We start from the raw sequence: 23,199 nt of genomic DNA, 5'->3' as shown, positions 1-23,199 counted from the left end.
AAGTTTCCAAGCGTTGATTGTCGTGCTCTTTTTCTGTTTGGCAATTTTTTTCAAGTTCGAATAGTCATCTCCGGCAATTTTTCCGAGATTGGATTGTCATACATGCACATAGTTGCCTATACCAAAATTTCCTAAAGGATTGTCGTAGGGCTCTACTCATCATAAATTTCGGCAAAGGTTCCTCAATGTGGATTGTCATTCATTTCAGTAAGTGGCAAATTTCCCCGAAGTGGATTGTCAGTCGACACTTTTTTGCAAATGCTCTAAGACGGAGATTGTCAATAGTGGCAATATTTCCTAAAAGGATAGTCGCATATTGTTGGCAAATTTTCAAGGTGGATTGCTTTCAAGAGTTATATTCCAAGATGTGGATTGTCGATCGTAGCAAAGTTCTTATGACAGATTGTTACGAAACATTGGCAACTTTTCCCAAAATTGGATTTTGGCAAATTTTCCAAGATACGAATTGTCACTTCATCGTAGCAACATTTCCGATCCAAGGACGGTTTGTTACGTGGCATTGACAACTTTCCCTAAATCGGATTGTCATACATCATACAAGAGTTGTGTTGGCAACTATTCTCAAAGCATCAACAGCAAAGTTCAAGTGAGCTTTAAGGATCGACAAGCGTTGATCCTCGGTAATTTTCTTCGGAATATTATCGCAAAACTGAAGGTGGCTGCACGCGGAGTTATCTTCGACGGCGTTCCCTAGCTTGTGGAGGGTTGTCACAAAAAACCGAGGATGGTTTTAGGCGAATTAATCTTCGATAGTGTTCTCTAGCTTGCAGAAGACTATCACAACGGAAATTGGAGGCAGTTGCAGGCGTAGCAGTCTTCAGGCGGTATCCCCTAGCTTGAGGAAGATCATCAAAGCTCTTTGTTTAGAGACGTGTGGACATATCAAAAAGCTCCATTGTTCAGAGACGAGTGAACATCAAAACAGCAAGATGGCGTTCCCTAGCTTGTGGAAAGTTGTCACAACAGTAGATGCAACAAATCGGTTACTCCCAGAGACGTGTACTTGACGGTGCAAGATACGCGTTTCTTAACTCTTTTATCTGTTTAACTAACGCTAGTTTGCAGGTATCGATGTTACAAGAATGATTTAGGATCGCAGAACGTTCTGAAACATTCTTCTTCCCTATCGATACTTTGACTTTTGTTTTCGAAACTTGCGTTTCTCCAAACTCAGTCAAGGTGGGGGCTTCTGTAGACACCCAAATGTGTCTCCCCAAAATCAAACCCAGTGATGAATACCTTTCATGTATCGGTGTTACAAGAATGATTAAGGATCGCAGAACGTTTTGAATCATTCTTTTTCCCTATCGATACTTTGACTGTTGTTTTCGAAACTTGCGTTTCTCCAAACTCAGTCAAGGTGGGGGATTCTGTAGACACCCAAATGTGTCTCCCCAAAATCAAACCCAGTGATGAATAACAAACGTGGTGGCTTGTAACTGGTCCAAAAAAAGAAAAAAAAAACTTAAAAACAACCCTACTAGCCCACGCCACTCCATCCCGCCAGCATTGAGCCTACTGCCTGACTCCCCGGCGTTGCGTATCCAGCGCCCAGATTCCCCCTCCCTCAGCGGTGCCCCCCTACCTCACAAATCGGCCAGAATCAGACCACAAACCGCATAAATCAAACAACGAAAACCCAGAAAATCCTATCCCTCCACCCTCGATACTTCTTCTCTGTCTCTATCCCGACCCCCTTTACCCTTCTCCCATCCCGATTTCGGCCACACTTCCCTTCAACCACCTCGTTTTAGGGATTTGGGTTTGTGGGGTTTTGAATGGGTAAGGTTAGTGGGGTTTTAAAGGGGTTTTGGGGTCGGTTAGTTGATTGGTTATGGTGGTGGTTTGGGGGTAGGGGGAGGAACAACGATGGGTCTGGGCGCGGCGATGGGTCTGAGCGCAACTAATGTGGCTGTGGGGAGGTGGCTGAGGTCGATGGTGGTAGTTTTAAAATAATTAATTAAAATTAAAACTTATTTTTTTTACCAATCATTTGGTGACACGTCTAAATTAAACTTAATAAAAAAAAATTACCTACTGAATCGGTTACAGGTCACTTGGGACCATTGTGAGAAGATTGGGTATAAATGTCGGATTATTTAAAAATAAGCTAAAAGTGAGATTATTTTGGGCGTACGCCCCATGACTGGGATTATTTCGGATAATTTTTCCAACTAATTAATGGTTATAGTTTTTCATAAAATTTGGTAAACTATAAGTTGCACAAACCTAAGCAACTATGCAAGTACGGTCGAACGGACCCAATTCTAATCAGTAATCACCCAAGATAAAATTCTTGTACACCCAAAAAAAAATAATAATAATAAAAATAAAATAAAATAAAAAAAATAAAAAAATTATGAGATTCTAAATTTTATGTGGCACAGGCGCACAGCTGGGAACAGACTCAAGTTTTTGTATAGTATGTATCACGGCCCACATATCAATCAGTCCAATCCATTTTACATTCCGATGGTTACAATGAACACACCCCTTTTTTCCAAACTAAACGTGGCAACCAAATCATACGTATCATTTACTGCCTAATATTGTACATCTTCTCATATCGCATTTACATAAATTTCCATAATAGCTGACAATTTCATGTTATACTACTAAGCAATAAAACAGAAATTACTTATCTCTTGATGCATGAACCAAAGTGACAATAGCCGCGTCGTGGAGAACCACTGACCCAAAAGACGATTCCGCGCTACCTCCCGGTGCAGTAGACTAGAAGCGGTCGCCCTCCTGGATAAGCACGGCGCCGGAGTTTATGTGCACTCACAAACCCGACTGGAACTCAGAATACTTGCCCAGAAAACAGAACAGAAAAAACTCGTGTTTAGATAATTTGAGAGAAGAGAGATAACTGATTGTGTTATGTGTTTTTGACCGGAAAAAGCAACGAGTATTTATAGGCAGTAGAAGGGAGACATGAAACGTAAAACGAGGGATGAATCTGGCTAAGAAAACGACCAGATTCATTCAACCAGTCAACAACGGAAGCAAGAAACAAGGAATTAATCAGTCAGCTATAATCAAGGGATTAATGACTGACTTAATTCCGTAATCCCAACAGTAAGAAAAGAATATTCCCAACAGACAAAAAAGACCCACGCCCGCCCATTCCCCAAGACCGGCCCGGCGCGCGTGTGTGTAGAGTAACACTTAACTCCCACTCACTCAACTAAGTAATGTTAAGACACTACAATATAAAAACAAGGAAAAACCTTTCCCCTCAACCAATGTGGGATTTTCCCCTTTCATTTGTTTTTCTCTCTCTCTTGTTTTTCCCCAACCCTCTTATTTCAAGAACTTCCAACATTTCATACATAAATATCACATATCTAATGCTTTCATCCAACATTTCTAAAAATATGAAGACATTCAACAAGATTATTATGTCATTTCTTCTCCCCTAATTCTTTTGTCGTACCTCTTCGTAACCCCATCGTCCGCAGGTTTGCTTCCTTATCATATTCCTTTTGTCCGAAATTAATAGCCAAGTGATACTGTGACGTGACATTTAATTGTTTCGATATTTGATTAAATTGCTTGAATAATGATGTTTGGGTTGTTAAACTATTTGATAGGATTGGTGCAAAGCAGATATAAACATAAAACAGTTTCGAGTACGAAATTGTTTGTGTTTGGTGATTCTTATGCGGATACCGGAAACTGGAAAAAGATGGTTGCAAGTTCTTGGAAAAAACCTTATGGTATCACTTTTCCTGGTAACCCTTCCGGTCGCTTTTCTGATGGTCGGATTCTTACTGATTATATTGGTAAGTTTTATTTTCTAACACTTGTACTTCAATTTATAAACTTTATTTTTATTTCTATGTATATTTTGTACTATAAGGCTTCTACGGAATAATCAATTTTGCTATATGACTAGCCAGAGAATAAGGAGAATTTGATAATTTACGATTCATCCTTCAATTCTTGAGACAGGGGTCTCCTAAAATTATCTTTAACTTGGATCCTAAATAAGATATACTAAAAAACCAAAGATAAGAGGAATGGTAATAATAAGTTGGTAATGGAGTAACTAATAAGTTGACGGAATTCTATTCTTTTCTACGGAGTATTATACTTATTCTCTTACAAACTCTAAAATAGATTTGGTTCACATAAATTAATTATAGACCACTAGACACACTATGGTTTGGGTCAAGAGTTTCCTTTTTTGAAAAAAAAAAGAAAAAAAGAAAAAAAAAAAAAGAAAAAAAAAGTTAGTCTTTTAAAATAATCTTTATGCTTTTTCACCATTTTCTTCCAATAATAATTCAAATCTATCTATTCTATATCTATACTAAAACAGAGGACACTCAAGCTACGGCTTGACACATGTCGCTCTATAATTAAAGCTTTTCCCGCTCATTTTCCACCCCTAAATATATCAACTATATATTATTATGATGATACTGCAATTCATTATAAACATGTACATTCTTATTAAACGGATTCATTTTAGTATTTTTTTTTTCTTTTTATGATAACAATATCATATTATTAATGGATACAATTATTCATTCATAAAGTATATAAGATTCATGAATCTTTATTCTCAAAGATGCATATAATTTAATTTTTTAATTTCAATATGAAAAAATCCACGTTGAGATATGGATTGTAACTTTGTTTTACATTGGGAGGAAAATACTATCATCTTTTTTTTTTTTTTTTTTTTTTTTTTTGACGGGGAGAAAATACTATCATCAATGATACTAATATTCCAATTATAATAAGTATAACTTATTTTATAAAAGATGCATATAGTTTTATTATAGTATATAAAATGTGCATATAATTTTATTCTCAAATAATGTATTTTATAATCATTTGTGCATATATAAATACTAGGTTAGTTGCCGTGCCATGCACGGTAATTTCAATATTTATCATTAATTTAATACAATTATTTTACTGTAAAAAATAATATCAAATTGCAAAATAGGATGAAAATTCTATAATTACAATTTTTTTAAATCATTAAAGAAAACGGAGGATGAAATGCATGCACGACTAATGAAAATAACTATGGATTACATTACAAAGTTATGCTACGTAGATAAAATTACATTATTGTATTATATGACTTTGTTCCCGTCATAAAATAAATAAATAAATAAATCTTTGTTGATTGTGTAAAAATGAATATACTTGCCAAATAGAAAAGAAATATTGTTCTAAAGTAAGTATTAAATTAAATACTTCTAAAGAAGCTTTGGAAAAAAAAAAATCCATCTTTTTTGAGGGAAAACTTTTAACCAGGTTATGACAAGTGTCATTTCTGATTTCGCCTTTAGTATAGGTATATTGATACATAGCAATATTAAATCCACGTTTGGCAGCAACATGATGGATTATACATCCATATATTTAAGTGTTTTTTTTTTATTATTATTATTTTTTTATATCTTGTTTTTGAAAAATTTAGTTATGGATAAAAATTTATAAGAAAATTTAAGTATCTAAGAATCTAAGATATAGCATTGAGATAAAAGTAAAATGTTTTATAGTATAATTACAAACTTTTGTAAAAAATCAAGTGTAATAAATATAGCACATCAGTTGTAACTTGTAAGGCTCTAAAATATCCAAAGTTACCTCAAAATAAATATAACTTATCATGTTATGAACAAAAGTTTTCCTTAAAATGTTCGATGTACACTAATAATATTAATGTATATTGTGTGTACATTAAAGTTTGTGTACTTTATGATATGATGTGAGCTTTTTTTTATATATGGTCTCCAATAAAACTACACGGTTCGCATCATTTGGTTTCTACAACACGTTTTGTGTGCGGTTGACCGACCACACCTTGTGGCCGCTTGTACATTTATCAGACGAAATAACTCCTATAATATTGGCAAAGTAACCCCTGTTATATTGTGTGAGTAACCCCTATAATAACCTTGATCGAGTAACCCCTATAACATTGACGAAATAACTAACCCTAAAGCAGTAAAACCACATATAAAAGTTGGTGTGATCTGTATTAAATAGACAATTTTATTTGTACTAGGCTAATTTTTATTTGCGTTGAAATACCTTTTGATTATTTTAGGGCAATTTTACAGCGGATATATAATATTATTTATCATATACCTGATGTTTTAAAAAGGGTTTGTGACTACATTATGAGATGGAGAGAGTATGTTTCATTATGATTAAGACAAAAATAACCTGAAGGGCAATGTACTTAGTATTAGTCTATTAGATATATGTGAATGGGCTTGATTTATTATGATCTGAAAGGGAAAACATGATCTAAAATCTGAATATGTAAACAGAAAATTTAGGCCTTATTCATATCTTTATTTCTATTATTTTATATTCAACAATGAATTGAAAATATTAATTATGTGATAAATGGATACACATTATCATGATTAACATTGTCATGAAATTAAAAATAATCAATTAAGGTAAAAGAACTTCACTATTATACGTTAATCTAATTATTGTATAAATATATAACAATTTTTTGGTGCGCAGCCCACACCGTGTAGAAGGGGTTACCCGAATTATTCGGTTAGGGATTACTTGAGAGGTTCTGACAAGGGTTACTCGAGGGATTCACTCGGTCAAGGATTATTTGAGGGGTTAGTCGAGTTTTTCGGTCAAGGGTTACTCGATTAGGGGTTACTCGATCACGAGTTACTCGGGTCGGGGTTACTCGGTCAGGGGTTATTTAAGGAGTTTGGTAAGGGATTACTCGAGTAATTCGATCGCGGGTTACTTAAAGAGTTCGGTCAGTGATTTCGGTCAGGGGTTATTTGAGGGTCAAGGATTACTCGATCAGGGGTTACTTGATTTGAAGTAACTCAATTAACCGAGTAACTTGAGTAACAATGAGGACAAAATATATCCTAAGGCTCCCAGTTAATAATTAAAGTAATCATTCAAGTGGAATATATCATTTTTATTTCATGCGTAATGTAAATAATGAAAAAGAACTAAGAATTACGGAGTACACTGTACATACATTATACAGAAAGTCAGAAATGATTCAGCGATTCTACAGATTTACGATATCTTTATTTATATCGAGTATCAACCAAATTATTAAGGACATATAATCAGGAAATATTTTGATAAAAGATACGGAGTAATACTTTGATATGTACATATATTTATGTAATTATGTTGCATGCTAGCTAGGAGCTTAGGACTCCAGGAGTACAATCAAATTATGTCGTACTCCATAATACTATAATAGAATCATAGTTGTATATGAGTATGTATTTATTTAACTAGTAATTTTAAGCTCAAAACAAAAATAGATGGTGTCAATATTAAACGGGTTGATAAACCTTTAACCCAAATCTAACCCATTTATTAACCGGCTTGAAAACCCTTGACTTCAACCTAACTTGGTTATTAAGCGAGTGACCTGGATAACCCTTTTACCCACTTATATATATATATATAAGGCGTCTTTAGTAGTTCATGCAACACATCTATGTCTATCTATACTTCTATATCTATATCTATATCTATCTATACTTAGTATTTAAAAACACAAATCATCATCCTCATCAAGCCACATGTTAATTTTATTTTTCACCAATGCCACATGTCACCTCATTTAACCTTTTTTTTTTTTTTAATCCCCTTTCTTATTATTTTTTTTTAAAAAAAAACACTTTAATTTAAATACATGTATGAAAAAAAATGAATGTTGTTTGCATGGTTCACTTTCCCAAACTTAATATCTTCTACAATTACATTCAATTTTTCACCCCTTCTTCTCCTTTATAAACTATTTATTTTTATAAAATAAAAAATATTGTATATCTATAAACAACCCGTGTATTACACAGGACAGAAGATTAGTTATATATAGTTGAGGGAAGAGTTGCACAAGAGTTGAGGGTGGGTTGACTAAGGATAAATGTAGATTCTAGAAGAACAAAATTAACTTTTTTGGTGAGATAAATCCCAACAGGCTTTAAGGCATTCATCAATTATTATGCTTAGAAGATTGGATTCCGTACTATATCCGGCTTTTTCTAAGCCAGGATGGTCTGGAGGGACACAAGACAACCTTTTTTATTGCCACTCTCTGGGGGTTATGGATGGATAGCGCGTAATCAAAGGGTCTTCACCACGCATGACACTGTCAGTTTATCGATGCGGGCTATTATTCGGAAGGTCTTCGCCAACAGGGTCTTTTTACTGCGAAGAAAAATGAGAACCTTCGCTCCTTGCACCCACCACAAGGGGTGAACGAGTACCCGCCCGGGTTTTTTTGCGCTGTGTTGCGGGATTCGGGAGGGGGTAACCTTCCGGGGACAACAGTCATCCTGGTTGACGGCTCGTGGAACAGCAGCACTAGAAGATCAGGTATGGGTTGGTGTCCGGAGGTACGTCAGTACGGAGAACAGGGGTGTCTAGAGGGGGCCTCGTGTGGCCTTGCTCAGTCAGCTCTACATGCAGAAATGAATGCCTGTTTGGCGGGGTTACAATGGGCGCTCGCTAGGTCGATTTCGGAAGTTACTATTTACACGGATTCTACTGGAGTTGTTAGGTGTCTTCGGGATGCGCATGATTCAGATGTTCCCGTTCGATGGACTGTCGCGCGAATTCGGGAAATTAGCAACAGTTTTGATGGGTGTATTCTGAAGGTAGATCGGACTGTGGTGGACAGGGCGCACGTTCTTGCTACCACGGCGAACAGTAGTCTATCCTCCTTTAATTTTGTCATATAGTTAGGTTTTCTTGTTGTTTAAGCTCTTGTCAAAAAAAAAAAAAATAAATAAATAAATTATTATGCTTAAATATTAGATGCATGCTGGAAGGACTTGAAACAACGCATGCAATTCACTGCAATTATTTTGTTTGTTATTAACACCCAATTGAAACGAACCCCTTTCTTCATTATTGTCACAAGCTAAGGTAAGGACAACCTCTTAAGGCTTCTGAGCTTCCACACATATTTCATTATTTCCCCTCCTTTTCTCACATGTTAATGATCCATTGACCGTACCAGGGTTACAACCAAAAGCTTAATCTGATGATTGAGGTATAGGAATATGTTTTATACTCTATCACTCCTCCTCACATGAAAAGCCCTTTGGGCTTAAAATGTGGATGCAACACTGGCACACCCATATCTGGTGGGAATTAATTCCACTTTAAAGGAGGGCGGATGAGATTTGAACCCGTAAACTTTGTGTCACGCTGGCTCCGAGACCATGTTAGTGGACCAACTCAACCAAAAGATTAAACTGATGGTTGAGGCCCAGGAATTTGTTTCTTGTACAACACTCGATTTGTTTTATCATAATTATGTTGACAAAATACTTTTCTTATGTTACCCAACAAATTCATATTTCTAGTCTGAAAATTATTTTAATAAACTCTTTCATTTACTTTTCTAATGTTGAAAATAGTAATGCAATCGGATGACTCGTGCCCGATCGGGCGGCTCTCGCCCGATCAGGCGAAGGTGGTCAAGGAAAATAGGGAACTCTCGCGCCCGATCGGGCGGGCTTCATCCGACCGGGCGATGGACAAGAGTTTTTCTACGAGATCTCTCGCGCCCGATCGGGCGGGCTTCGCCCGACCGGGCGACGGACTCAAGTTTTTGACGAGCCCGATCGGGCGGCTTCGCCCGATGGCTCGCCCGGAATGGGGATTTTAGATCGCCTGACCGGGCGGTGTCCGCCCGACCGGGCGCGACACTGCGTCTTAAAAGCTTGATCTCGCGCCCGATCGGGCGGCAGCTCGCCCGATCGGGCCCGCCTTTTTTTCCTAGGTCGGTTTGATTACGTGTTTCCTTTTGTAGTACTCATATAAATACGAGTCTTACCTTTTCGTGGCATTATTCACTTTTCTAGCCGAAAACACAAACCTACCTTTTGAGATCTGAACAGTTCTTCAGCAATTCCACTCTTCGAGTTCGGGTGCACGGATTACGGAGAGAGTTGCGTTAAACTGGGGGGGCGTGCGTCACTAGGAAACTTGTACCGGTGGTGGCGTATTTCGCTTCTAAGGCAGTGGATTATTGTTCCACGGCGCGACTGTGAGTTTAGGATCTTCAATCCAGGAAAGTTCTAATCTTTTATTGTTTGTTATTGATTTCAACAGTTATTTTACCAACAATTTAGAAGCGAAATAGAATTTGATTTATTCTGTTGATATCATGACTAGCAATTCTCAAACTCGTCTATACCTAGATCTGTCTAAGGTTGAGTCTCTTGATTGAATTAATTATAAGAGATGGTCACAAAGGATGTTGATTGCTTTTGAACAAGTAGAGATTGATTATGTTTTGTTTAGGGATGCTCCAAAACCCATTGAGCAAACCAATACCATGATTGAAATTCCTAGTACTCCTGTTCCTGGGAATAAAGAATCTAGTTCTAGTCAAAGGATCACTACTATTATTGCTAATGGATCTGAAATCAAGATATTTGATCGTGATAATAAATTCGTTAGAGGTCATCTGTTGAACAGCATGAAAAACAACATATTTGATTTGTATGTCAATGTAAAATCTGGTAAGGAGATGTGGGAGTCTTTAGAGAAGAAATATGGTGCTGATGATGCTGGGAAAAAGAAGTATGTGACTGGAAATTGGTTAAATTTCAAATTGGTTGATACAAAGCCTATTATGGACCAAGTCCATGTGTATGAAAATTATGTTGCTGAAATTCTTGCTCAGGGTATGAAGATGTGTGAAATCCTTCAGGCTAATGTCTTGATTGAAAAATTGCCTGATTCCTGGTCTGATTATAGAAATCACCTCAAGCATAAAAAGAGGGATCTAACCCTAGAAGAACTTGTGAGCCACATGAAGATTGAGGAAGCCAATAGGCTTAAGGATGTTTCCTCTAAGCCTAAGAATGTGTTAGCAATCAAGGCTAACCTTGTTGATCTGGTGCTGACTCTAACAAGAAAACAAGTGATAATCGTGCCAAGAAGGGGAGCTCTGAGAAGAAGGGAAATCTCCAAGCTAAGGGCAAGATTGGGAAGAAAGTCACTGGCAAGTGTTGGTCATGTGGTGAAGTGGGGCACTTTGCTTCACAATGCGAAAACAAGAAGAAGAAAAATCTGAAATCGAATAGAGGAATCAAGGGTCATGCTCATCTGTTCAGAATGAGGATGAAGATGTCATTGCTACAGTTGTCTCTGAAGTCAGTCTGGTTGAGAACAACAGTGAATGGATCGTGGACACTGGTGCATCTAAACACTTCTGTGCTAACAAGGGCCTGTTTGTCAGTATGGAAGATGCAAAGGAAGGTGAACAAGTCTACATGGGAAATTCAAGCAGCTCTGAGGTATTTGGAAAGGGCAAAGTGGTTCTGAAGCTGACTTCAGGGAAGACCTTGGCTCTTCACAATGTGCTGTATGTTCCTTCTCTTCGTAGAAATTTAATTTCTGGTGCTTTGTTAAACAAAATAGGAGTTAAGTTAGTTTTTGATGCTAATAAACTTGTGTTAACCCGTAATGGGGAGTATGTTGGAAAGGGTTACCTTAGTGGGGGCTTATTTGTTCTTGAGATTGTAACTATTCCTTCAATGAATAAGATTTCTATTTCTGCTTATATTGTTGAGTCCTTTGAATTATGGCATAGTAGATTGGGTCATGTTGGTGCAACGAAATTGAAACAAATGAAAAGTTTAAATTTGCTCCCAAATATGTCATTAGATGGATTTGAAAAATGTGAAGTGTGTGCGGAGTCTAAATTCGTGAAGAAACCCTATAACTCTGTCACGAAGAGAGAGACCACACCACTTGAGCTAATTCATTCAGATTTAGCAGACTTTAAGAACTTGGAAAGTAGAGGCGGGAAACGCTACTATATCACCTTCGTTGATGATTGTTCTAGATATAGCAGGGTGTATCTTTTGAGGACGAAGGATGAAGCTGAGTCCAAGTTTCTTGTGTATAAGGCAGAGGTAGAAAATCAGTTGGAGCGGAAAATAAAGAGAGTTCGCTCAGATAGGGGTGGAGAGTATGGCTCCGATTTCCTCAAGGACTTATGTGAAAGTGAGGGCATCATTCACGAAGTTTTGGCCCCGTATACTCTGCAGCAAAATGGTGTGGCAGAGAGGAAAAATAGGACCTTGAAGGAAATGATGAATGCAATGCTCCTAAGTTCCGGGTTGCCAGACAATTTGTGGGGTGAAGCGGTTCTATCAGCTAATTATGTACATAATAGAGTAACTCACAAGAAGTTAGACAAGACTCCATATGAAATATGGAAGGGTTATGCTCCAAACTCGAATCACATGAAAGTGTGGGGGTGTCTAGCTAAGGTGGGCTATCCATCGTTCAAACGCTCAACTATAGGTTCTAGGACCTATGATACAGTATTCATTGGCTACGCTGAGAATAGTGCCGCATACATGTTTATGAGTCTGGAAGATCGCTCTATATCTGAATCTCGTGATGTAGAGTTCTTTGAACAGGTATTTCCTTTGAAGAAAAATTTAGTTACTAACGATGTTTCTTCAGTTCCTTCATCTGCAGAGCCAGAAGATACTTCCCCTAGGATTGAAAGTGAGATTCAACCTAGGAGAAGTAAAAGGCAAAGAGTGGAGACAAGCTTTGGACCTGATTTCCTAACAGCCTTTATAGCAGAGTGCGGAAATCTAGGTGAGTTCGAAGATGATCTAGATGAGATCATGCTGTGTCTACAGGTTGTGGATGAAGATCCGAAATCATTTGAAGAAACTATGAGTTCAGTGGATGCAACCTTCTAGAAGGAAGCTGTAAAAGTGAGCTTGACTCAATCATGTTAAATGGAACCTGGGAACTTGTGGACCTGCCAAAAGGGAGCAGAGCTATTGGGTGCAAGTGGATTTTCAAGAGAAAAATGAGATCGATGGCACCGTGGAAAGGTTCAAAGCTAGATTGGTGATAAGAGGATTCACTCAAAAATTTGGCCTTGATTATTTTTATACTTATTCTCCGGTGACTAAAATTGCCACCATTCGTGTTTTGTTTGCTTTAGCTTCATCTTACAACTTGATTGTGCATCAGATGGATGTTAAGACAACTTTTCTAAATGGCGATTTGGAGGAGGAGATCTACATGGAGCAACCTCCGGGTTTTGTAGTTCCTGGGATGGAGAAGAAGGTGTGCAGACTAAAGAAATCCTTATATGGCTTAAAACAAGCTCCGAAGCAATGGTATGAAAAATTTCATAAAACTATTCTTAGTTTTGGTTTTGTTGTCAATGGTAGTGATGCATGTGTGTACTCTAAGATGTTTGGTGCGCAATGTGTGATATTATGCCTGTATGTTGACGACATGCTCCTGTTTGGCACAAACATGTATGTCATAAATGAAACTAAGAAATATTTAAATTCAAAGTTCGAGATGAAGGATTTGGGAGAGGTGGATGTGATCCTTAGTGTTAAAGTTACTAAAACCAAGAAAGGGTATTTTCTGTCTCAGTCTCATTATGTGGAGAAAATTCTGAAGAACTTTAATTGTTTTGATTTGCCTCCATTGAGAACTCTTTTTGATCCTTCTGGAGCTTTGGTGAAAAATGTGGGGGGCGGTGTGTCTCAAACTGAATATGCTAAGGTGCTTGGAAGTCTAATATTTTTGATGAATTGCACTCGCCCTGATATTGCTTTTGCTGTTAGTAGACTTAGTCGCTATACTCATTGTCCTAGTGAGCAACATTAGGTTGCTTTGAGGCGCGTGCTCAGATATCTATGTGGAACCATGTCTTGGGGATTGAATTTTGTTGGTCATCCTTTGGTTCTTGAAGGGTATTGTGATGCAAATTGGGTAACGGATAGTGATGAAACAAGCTCTACAAGTGGCTATGTGTTTACCCTTAGTGGGGGTGCAGTTTCATGGAAGTCTGGTAAGCAGACGTGTATAGCTAGATCAACTATGGAAGCTGAGTTCATTGCATTGGATCTTGCTACACAAGAGGCAGATTGGTTGATAAATTTGCTGATTGATATTCCTTTGTGGAGAAGCCGTCACCACCTGTATCTATGCATTGTGATTCACAAGCCGCTATATGTGTTGCTAAAAATAGTGTTTACAACGGTAAGAAAAGGCACATAAGAGTCAGACACGAGTCTGTGAGGCAGTTTATTGTGAATGGGGTTATTTCGTTGGACTATGTTCGAACATAGAAAAACCTGGCAGACCCTTTTACTAAGGGTTTGAGTCGTAGACTAGTAGTGGAGTCATCAGCTGGTATGGGTTTAGGACCTTTGTTGTAATTACTTGAAATGGTAGCTATTCTAGCTATGTGACATGATACATTGGTTATAATAAATCAAGAACCTGTTTTGGTTATTTTGTTTCATTGCAATGAATCATGTGGATTTGTTATATATGTATCATGTGTTTGAATCTATTACTCTATAAGAGTGGTAAGTTGATTCTGTTATGGTGAGTTTATCTCTTAATGTCATTAGTCCAGTTGTTTTCTGAGCAGGGATAGGTGGAGGTTCTTAAAGAGTTAAGACCTTTGTCCCAGTGGCTCCTAAAACAGGATAGATAATGACACCGAAGTTGAAGGGTTGAACTTATGTTCTTAATGTTCTAGTTCCATTGCATGGATTTCTTAGGTTTGCAAGGTGCTTAAACATGTTTAAGCCTGCAGGGAAAGACCTTTGAATTTGCTGGGAACGTGTGTGAGTAACACATAGGATTAACACCTACATAAGTACGAGAGGTGGCCTCTCTCAAGGGAAGACTGAAGTATTGTTTTCCTGAAGTACTCGTGAGAGCCCAAGTGTTGGCCAAGATTGGCGGAGTTGCTTAAGCTCTAAAGTCAAGGTATGTGCATTCAAGGTCCCTTCCTCGCTCCTAGGAGTTCAAATCTTAGGATACTCACTAGGGAAGTGTTGAAAACCTTGTGCACTAATGTGTTAGTTCAAAACTTTGGATACTAGCATTTAAGTACTTAGACTTTCATTTACTGTTCAGGTTTCATGTTGAAGATCCGCTCGCATTAGTGGGTGATTGTTGGAAATAGTAATGCAATCGGATGACTCGCGCCCGATCGGGCGGCTCTCGCCCGAGCCGCCCGATCGGGCGAAGGTGGTCAAGGAAAATAGGGAACTCTCGCGCCCGATCGGGCGGGCTTTGCCCGACTGGGCGACGGACAAGAGTTTTTCTACGAGATCTCTCGCGCCCGATCGGGCGGGCTTCGCCCGACCGGGCGGGCTTCGCCCGACCGGGCGGGCTTCGCCCGACCGGGCGGGCTTCGCCCGACCGGGTGGTGGACTCAAGTTTTTGACAAGCCCGATCGGGCGGCTTCGCCCGATGGCTCGCCCGGAATGGGGATTTCAGATCGCCCGACCGGGCGGTGTCTGCCGGACCGGGCGCGACACTGCGTCTGGTAAGCTTGATCTCGCGCCTGATCGGGCGGCAGCTCGCCCAATCGGGCCCGCCTTTTTTCCTAGGTCGGTTTGATTACGTGTTTCCTTTTCTAGGACTCATATAAATACGAGTCTTACCTTTTCGTGACATTATTCACTTTTCTAGCCGAAAACACAAACCTACCTTTTGAGATCTGAACAGTTCTTGTGCAATTCCACTCTTCGAGTTCGGGTGCACGGATTACGGAGAGAGTTGCGTTAAACTTGGGGGGCGTGCGTCACTAGGAAACTTGTACCGGTGGTGGCGTATTTCGCTTCTAAGGCAGTGGATTATTGTTCCACGGCGCGACTGTGAGTTTGGGATCTTCAATCCAGGAAAGTTCTAATATTTTATTGTTTGTTATTGATTTCAACAGTTATTTTACCAATATCTAATTATCTTATAAAAATGCGTGTCTTGAGTCTACGTTGCAAGCAAATAAAAGAAATCCGATAGATGAATTGAAGTATAACGAGCTGAGTATGCTCGTGAACTACTCGAGACTCGGCTCAATAAAAGCTTGATATAGGCTCGACTCGATTCGACTCGAACTCAAATTCTGCTCTAAATCTTCATGAGCCAAGCATGAACTATCCTTGCATTGACTTTGCTCGAAGGCTCGTGAACAAGCTCAATTTTTTTTTTTTTTTTTTTTTTATTATTATTAATTTATTTTTGTAATAAATCAATTACTTACATAAACTTTGTTTCATACTTAGGAGTTAGGACTTTCCAACTAAAATTTATTATTTTTAAAACTCTTATTACTTTTAGTGAGTTGTTGAGTTTTAGAGCTTTCGTTCATGGTTTTTGCTGTTGTTGTTTATGTTGAAGAACAATTAATAAAAGAATGAGAAAGAAAATATTTCCTCATTGAAAGATAAGAACAAGTCATCAAAATGTAAGAATTATAAAAGCAAGACTTGATTGTCTTTGAAACAATGGCTTTGAGCACAATTTGTACCTTGCTGACTAATTTTGGGCTTGACAAGCCTTGATCAAGTCCCGAGCCTTTAGTCAAACTGTGCTTAATTTTTCCATGCTCAATGAGCTTCAAGCTCGAGCCGGTCCTACTAGGCTACGCCGTCTTAGCTCGATTGGCTAATTAACACCTGATGAAGTTCATAATCTTCAGCATAATCCTCAATAACACCCTTGACTTAAATACTCTGTATAAGGGCAATAATGCAAAATGTAGCGATGCAGAGTAGATACTTCGTATAACAAAAACGAAATGGTGAAAATGTGGGATAAGACCAGTTAGGTAAAGTGGTTTTGTCTAACTGGTCGAATTGGCCCGTAAGGGGTTGCGGCACTTCACCTAACCTACCAAAAAAAAAAAAAAAAGTTTCACCAATCAATATATGTTAAATTATGAAAGATTATGAAATGAGCCTAGATAGCTCGTACATGGAGGAGTGTTTAGTCCACAAAGAAGGTCAAAGGAGGATCCATACTAAAACCAATTTATGATAGTAGGAGTAACTCATCTACTTAATAAAGTGAAACCACCTCTCCATTTAATTCGACAATTAGCGTCAAAGTGTAATAACAGATAGAATTGTCAATTCGGATGATCGGATTGGCTTCGATGAGGTCGGGTTGGGTTAATGTTAAAAGTCCAATTATGCTAAATTATATTTTCCATGCTAGTCGAAATTTGAATCTGATATTTTTCGGGTTAGTTACGGGTCCGGTTGGGTCGGGACACCTCTAAATTAACAAGTAGTTGTTATATTTTGATGAAGCTTTTCTCTTAGTTGATGGACATTGTTTGATAATATGACACAGCATCATACTTGAACATAACATCACCAATACCATACGAGCAAAGAAACTCAAAAGGTGGTACAAGTGAGTTAAAATTTGGTATGAATTTTGCATATGGAGGAACTGGAGTATTCGACACGGATATTTCTCAACCAAATATGACTTCCCAAATCAATTTGTTCAAAAATGTTATTACTCAGGATAAACTTTATGCCAAAAATGACCTTCTTAATTCTGTTGCTCTTGTCTCTCTTGCTGGCAACGACTATTCTAACTACCTCAAGCATGGCTCTCAACAGGTTAGTGGTTTACCTAATTAACTCTATATTATTTTTGTTATACTACTAAGCAATAAAACAGAAATTACTTATCTCTTGATGCGTGAACCAAAGTGACAATAGCCGCGTCGTGGAAAACCACTGACCTAAAAGACGATTCCGCGCTACCTCCCGGTGCAGTAGACTAGAAGCGGTCGCCCTCCAGGATAAGCACGGCGCCGGAGTTTATGTGCACTCACAAACCCGACTGGAACTCAGAATACTTGCCCAGAAAACAGAACAGAAGAAACTCGTGTTTAGATAATTTTAGAGAGGAGAGATAACTGAATGTGTTGTTGTTGTTTTTGACTGGAAAAAGCAACGAGTATATATAGGCAGAAGAAGGGAGACATGAAACGTAAAACGAGGTACGAATCTGGCTAAGAAAACGACCAGATTCATTCAGCCAGTCAACAACGTAAGCAAGAAACAAAGAATTAATTAATCAGCTATAATCGAGGGATTAATGACTGACTTAATTCCGTAATCCCAACAGTCAGAAAAGAATATTCCCAACAGACAGAAAAAAATATTCCCAACAGACATAAAAAGAATATTCTGTTTAACAAGGAAAAAGAAATAAAATTCCTCCAAAAAGATAACAAGGACCCACGCCCGCGCATCGCATTCCCCAAGACCCAAGGCCCGACCCCGACCCGGCGCGCACGCGCGCGTGTGTGTGGAGTAACACTTAACTCCCACTCACTCAACTAAGTAGTGTTAAGACACTACAATATAAAAACAAGGAAAAACCTTTCCCCCCAACCAATGTGGGATTTTCCCCTTTCATTTGTTTTTCTCTCTCTCTTGTTTTCTCCATCCCTCTTATTTTATATCAAGAACTTCCAACATTTTTTAGTTAAATAATTGTTTTATTTATTTTACATTATTTGATTACTTTCATATGTTTTCATATTTCGTTTATTTTATCCTTGGAATATTGATGAACAATCAAGTTATACTGGGTATATGTAACAAACATTTAGATGAAGTACGTGAATCTAATGGGTATATGTAACATTTAGATGAATGGAACTTTATGACATTTAAACCTAGACCATAACTTGAAATCGTAATTGTCTGCTATTACATAAGTCTGTAAGAAAGGAATATAATCCTATGACTATGACCCACTAATAACTTTATTCTTAATAGTTCATGTCCTTTAAATTTAAGGACCACTAAAACATAGCACTAATTTTGAGCATTAGTTTCAACTAACACGCATATTTGGTTCAAAATTATTATGAATCACAAAGCACTTACCTTTCATTTGTAATGCAAACCTCATGACCTACTCACCTACACATGCCATGTATTCATGTTAATGAACATATATCGACACTATAGAAAGTAAATCATCATTTCACCAACCCTTAAATCAATAGGAATGAAAGCCTAACACCCACTATTACGCATTAACAATTTGCATAACATGTACAAGGGTCACGTACTATATAATATATAGGAAATTTTGCGAAAAACTACCTATTATAGTCCATCATTTGCGAGATCTTACCTATTAAAAAAATGTTGCAATTGACTACCTACTTTTTGAAAAATGTTGTAATTTACTATCTTAAGTCGGATTATGCATGAGTATGACCAAAATTCTCCGGCATTGACTTGGTCACGTGACCATCACGTGACATTATTCAATGACCCTTTTCTTTCTCACAGTTTGCCCACGTGATGGTCACTATGTGTCACGAATCCAAGTCAACACGTCGGAAAATTTAGGTCTAACTTACTTCATAATCCGGCGTTAAGGTAGTAAATGACAACATTTTTCAAAAGTTAGGTAGTCAATTACAACATTATTTTTAATCGGTAGTTTCTCAAAAATTTTGGAATATAATAGGTAGTTTTTCACAAAATTTCCTAATATATATAACACTAATATCTTGAGCATTTCAAAATTATGACAAGCTGTGTAAAAGCCTAGGAAAAAAATAGTTTGTCGGATGATACGGATTTATACTATGTGTATGATACTTGCGCTAATAACAAATTAATGATGTAATAAGGGGATTGCTAAACACTGCCAACATTTGGTGTGAATGGACTACCTATACCACCCCTTATCCTCGCTAACAACTCACCACATCCCCCTCAATGACAACCCACCACTTTCCCTCCAGGCGAGAAGATGGTGGGTTTTTTTTTTTTTCCAGCAGCCGCGATAACTGAAGCTCAAAACCAGTTATCGAGCGTGGTCACCGTCTTTGGGCTTTGGTTACCGTGCTTGATAGCCAGTTTCCAGATTCGGTTAGCATTGTGTAGTCGGAACCCAAAACCGATTACCATGGATGCGATTGCTGAAAATATAAAAAAAAAACCACCACCTTCCCTCCGGCAAGGGAGGGTGGTGGGTCGTCATTGATCGAGGGGGATGTGGTGGGTGCCTGGTCAAGGTGAACCTGGTTGTCGTTGGTCAAGGTGGTGGTGGTGGTGGTGGTCGTCGGTCAATGTGGTGGTAGTGGTAATTGTTAGTCAGGGTAGTGGTGGTTGTCACCGATTAAGGTGGTGGTTTCAAGGTGTTAGTGATTGGTGGCAAGTGGGAAGACTGTGTTACAAATAAGATATATCAGAAAATATATGCGTGATATATTTTTCATAAATATCTTTTAGAGAATAAAAGTATATTGAGGTTTATTTTATGTTATAATATTTTTTAGAGAATATATCTTTATGATTTATGGTTAGCCTATTATATTCTGTTAGGAAGATTGTATAAGCTTAGGTTTTGTATAAATTTCCTACCTAATGATCAATAATAAATAAGCTATTCGATAATCTCTTTCACCCTAATTTGTCAGATAGTGGTGATGTACTAAGACATGGTAGTCCATTCACACTAACGGGTCGTTTGGTTAGATCATTTGGAACGGGTTGGAATGGAATTATTAGAATCTATTCTATCTAGTTTGCTGTTTGGTTAAGTGTTTTTTACTAATGGAATTTCATACCCATCCAAGGGGTTTTAACTCCCCCCATACCCTGCCTTACCCCTAAGATTCACAATCCATTATATTAATGAAGGCTAGAATCTATTCCAACAATAAAACCAAACAAATTTACAAATTTAGACTAGTATGAGTTTAAGAATCTATACCTCTTTAGTTTGAGATTTTATACCAATCCATTGCAATTAATGAACCGAACACCCCTCAAATATTGGCGGTTTTGGTATTTTTCTTATGGCGGCACCTCTCAATAATAAGTTTCAAAAGAGAGCAATTGTAATTGCATCTCATCGTCGGCTGGGGCTCACTTCGAAGATGACAGTATTGGGCTTTTATTGCAATAATCTTCTCTTTTAATTAAGGGACCCTTGCAAAAGTAAGATTTTCTACCTTAATGGCTTAATAATGGGTGATTATTGCTGCACTTTGTTTTAAGATTTTTACCATAAGTAGTAGCACAATATTTGTGAACTCAAATTTGTTAATTAATTAACCCTTTCAAATTTTTATTGTTATTGTTACTAAACAACTTATATAATTAAGCTTTCACTTCACGTATAATTAATGTTTTACTTTTATATTTTGTGATTGTAGAATTTGACAGACTTCACAAAGTCAGTTGTTAACCAATTGGTCTTAGATCTTCAACGGATTCATAACTTAGGCGTACCAAAGATAGCTGTCACAGCAATGGAGCCTTTAGGATGTTTACCTGCTATTACATTATTCTCAGGCTACAAGAACTGCACCCAAGGTATAAACGACATCTCCCTAACTCACAATCAGTTACTCCAAGCAAGTTTAAAGACGATATCGAGCAAAACATCCAACGAACCGGGCGCCTTCTTTACCTTGGACCTCTATGGTGCATTCTTATCAGCATTGCAGAAACAAAAATCTCATAATAAAGGTCTTTAATTCTTCCTTACTCTCTAACATTCCCTTTCATCATAATTAACCGTATTCTTACTTGTTTACACATAACACATACATTAAGTTTAGAATTATCATATTGTAATAATTTATATTTATGGTATACCATACAAATTACAAGTAGTCATTAAAAATGATGTTAGCTATCTTATCTTATGAAGTCTTAATTATGGTTAAGTTAATTAGTAACAAGACTTGCAATTGAATCTCGTTTAAATCATTGTTTTTTTGGTTATATGTACATTATATAAAGAGAAAATTGTGAAAAAATGACCTTCTAAGTGGTTGACCTTTTGAAAAATGACATTTTATGTTAAAACTTGTGAAAAAGAACCTTTAAGTTGTATTTTGTTCGTATAGGGTACTTGGGTGAGTTTGCGTGGTGGTCAACGTCGGAGCTCCGGCATTGACTATTGACTATTACATGTTAGTCACGTGGCTTATTAAAAAAACTATTCTCCAAATTTCCCTCATTTCCCGACTTAACCCAAATTGAAGACAAAGCATTCAATGAAATGGTTTGGTCGGTAAAGGTGGGAAATTCGGGGATTTTTTTTGTTAAAAAAAAAAAAAACAGCGTTGACCACCACGCCAAAGCTCCGGCGTTTACCACCATGCAAGGTCAGCCAAGTACCCCATATAAATAAAATTCAACTTAAAATGTCATTTTTCACAAGTTTTCCCTTAAAAGATCATTTTTAAAAAAATCGACCACTTAAAAAATCCCTTTTCACAATTTTCTCAAGCGTATACATTTTATTCCATTAAACGCTAAACTCAAAATAAATCATAGCCTATTATGTCATGTTAAAAAACACAAGTTGTAGTGTTACAAGTAATGGTATGACATTTTGTATGGCCATAATTGCATTTATTGCATCATTCCTCCACATTATTATTTTAGGTCATTGTTGCTTGAATAAACTAATCTACATACAACCTTGCTCCCTTTTTAACTGATAAGGATAACATTTGCTTTTGTATTTTCTTTTTGAAATAAGTGCGTACTTTGGCTCCAAGGATTACTTAACTATAACTTAACTACCACCATGACTCGTTCCATGGTGCAGGAAATTTCGACTACGGTAACTTGTTGCAGCCATGTTGCCAAGGTGTTTCAGGCGATTTCGGTTGTGGGAGCAATGACGGCGATCAAGCCAAGTACACAGTATGTGATAAGCCTACTTTAGCATTCTTTTGGGACACAGTTCACCCTACACAAAATGGGTGGTACCAAGTTTATCTTGCCATTGAACCTTCTCTCAAAGGTCTTCATTGATAAATATAGTATGTAATCAATCCTAACCATGTATGCTAGAGTTTATTATTATACAAGTATATTATATATTATTATTTGGAACTGAAATTGCATAGCATGAAATATTAATACGATATAATCTTTGTATACATTTTTACTTCTAGATTAAGGCACGGTCTTGCGACAAGATGTTCCTAATCTACTTTTTTGTGGTAAAATGTAATAACTTACAGTTTGTTTGGATAAAAAAAGGGGGAGGAAAAGAAGGGGAGGGAGGAGAAGAGGAGGGGAGGGAAAGGGAGGGGAGGGAAGGGAAGAATTGTGAGTTTTCTTTCCAAATCTTTTCATTGTTGGAGGAATTAATTTTCTACAATTTAATCCTTCAATTTCTCTCCCCTTCAATTCTCTCCCTTTCTCATTTGCTATCCAAATGAAATATACTCCATCTCTACATTTCTCTTCTCTTCCTTTCCCTCCATTTCTTTCAATCCAAACACACCGTTAGTGAACCAAAACCTCTCACAAGTTTTGTTCGCCCAACAGTTAACGCTTGACAAATTGACGGGGTTAA

At 37.5% G+C, this 23,199-nt stretch overlaps 1 protein-coding gene across 1 annotated transcript; it reads left to right on the top strand.

The window, feature by feature from the left end:
* The first annotated feature begins 3,297 nt into the window (after positions 1-3,297).
* On the top strand, positions 3,298-22,730 carry LOC145626893 (GDSL esterase/lipase At5g03610-like). The gene is made up of 5 exons (XM_081679357.1): positions 3,298-3,485; positions 3,618-3,809; positions 17,176-17,453; positions 21,032-21,347; positions 22,441-22,730. Exons 2-5 carry the CDS (start codon positions 3,713-3,715, stop codon positions 22,647-22,649), a joined length of 900 nt encoding a protein of 299 aa, XP_081535483.1. The 5' UTR covers positions 3,298-3,485; positions 3,618-3,712; the 3' UTR covers positions 22,650-22,730.
* Positions 22,731-23,199: the final 469 nt, after the last annotated feature.

This window comes from Chenopodium album, chromosome 4, assembly GCF_948465745.1.
Source record: "Chenopodium album chromosome 4, dcCheAlbu1.1, whole genome shotgun sequence".
Lineage (NCBI taxonomy): Eukaryota > Viridiplantae > Streptophyta > Magnoliopsida > Caryophyllales > Amaranthaceae > Chenopodium > Chenopodium album.
This window is presented reverse-complemented; position numbering and strand designations above follow the sequence as displayed.

Coding starts and splice junctions, on each gene's coding strand:
- LOC145626893 (XM_081679357.1), top strand. CDS start 3,713: ATGGTTGCAAGTTCTTGGAAAAAACCTTATGGTATCACTTTTCCTGGT. Junction 3,810..17,175: donor GATTCTTACTGATTATATTG/GTAAGTTTTATT, acceptor AATATGACACAG/CATCATACTTGAACATAACA. Junction 21,348..22,440: donor ACAAAAATCTCATAATAAAG/GTCTTTAATTCT, acceptor TCCATGGTGCAG/GAAATTTCGACTACGGTAAC.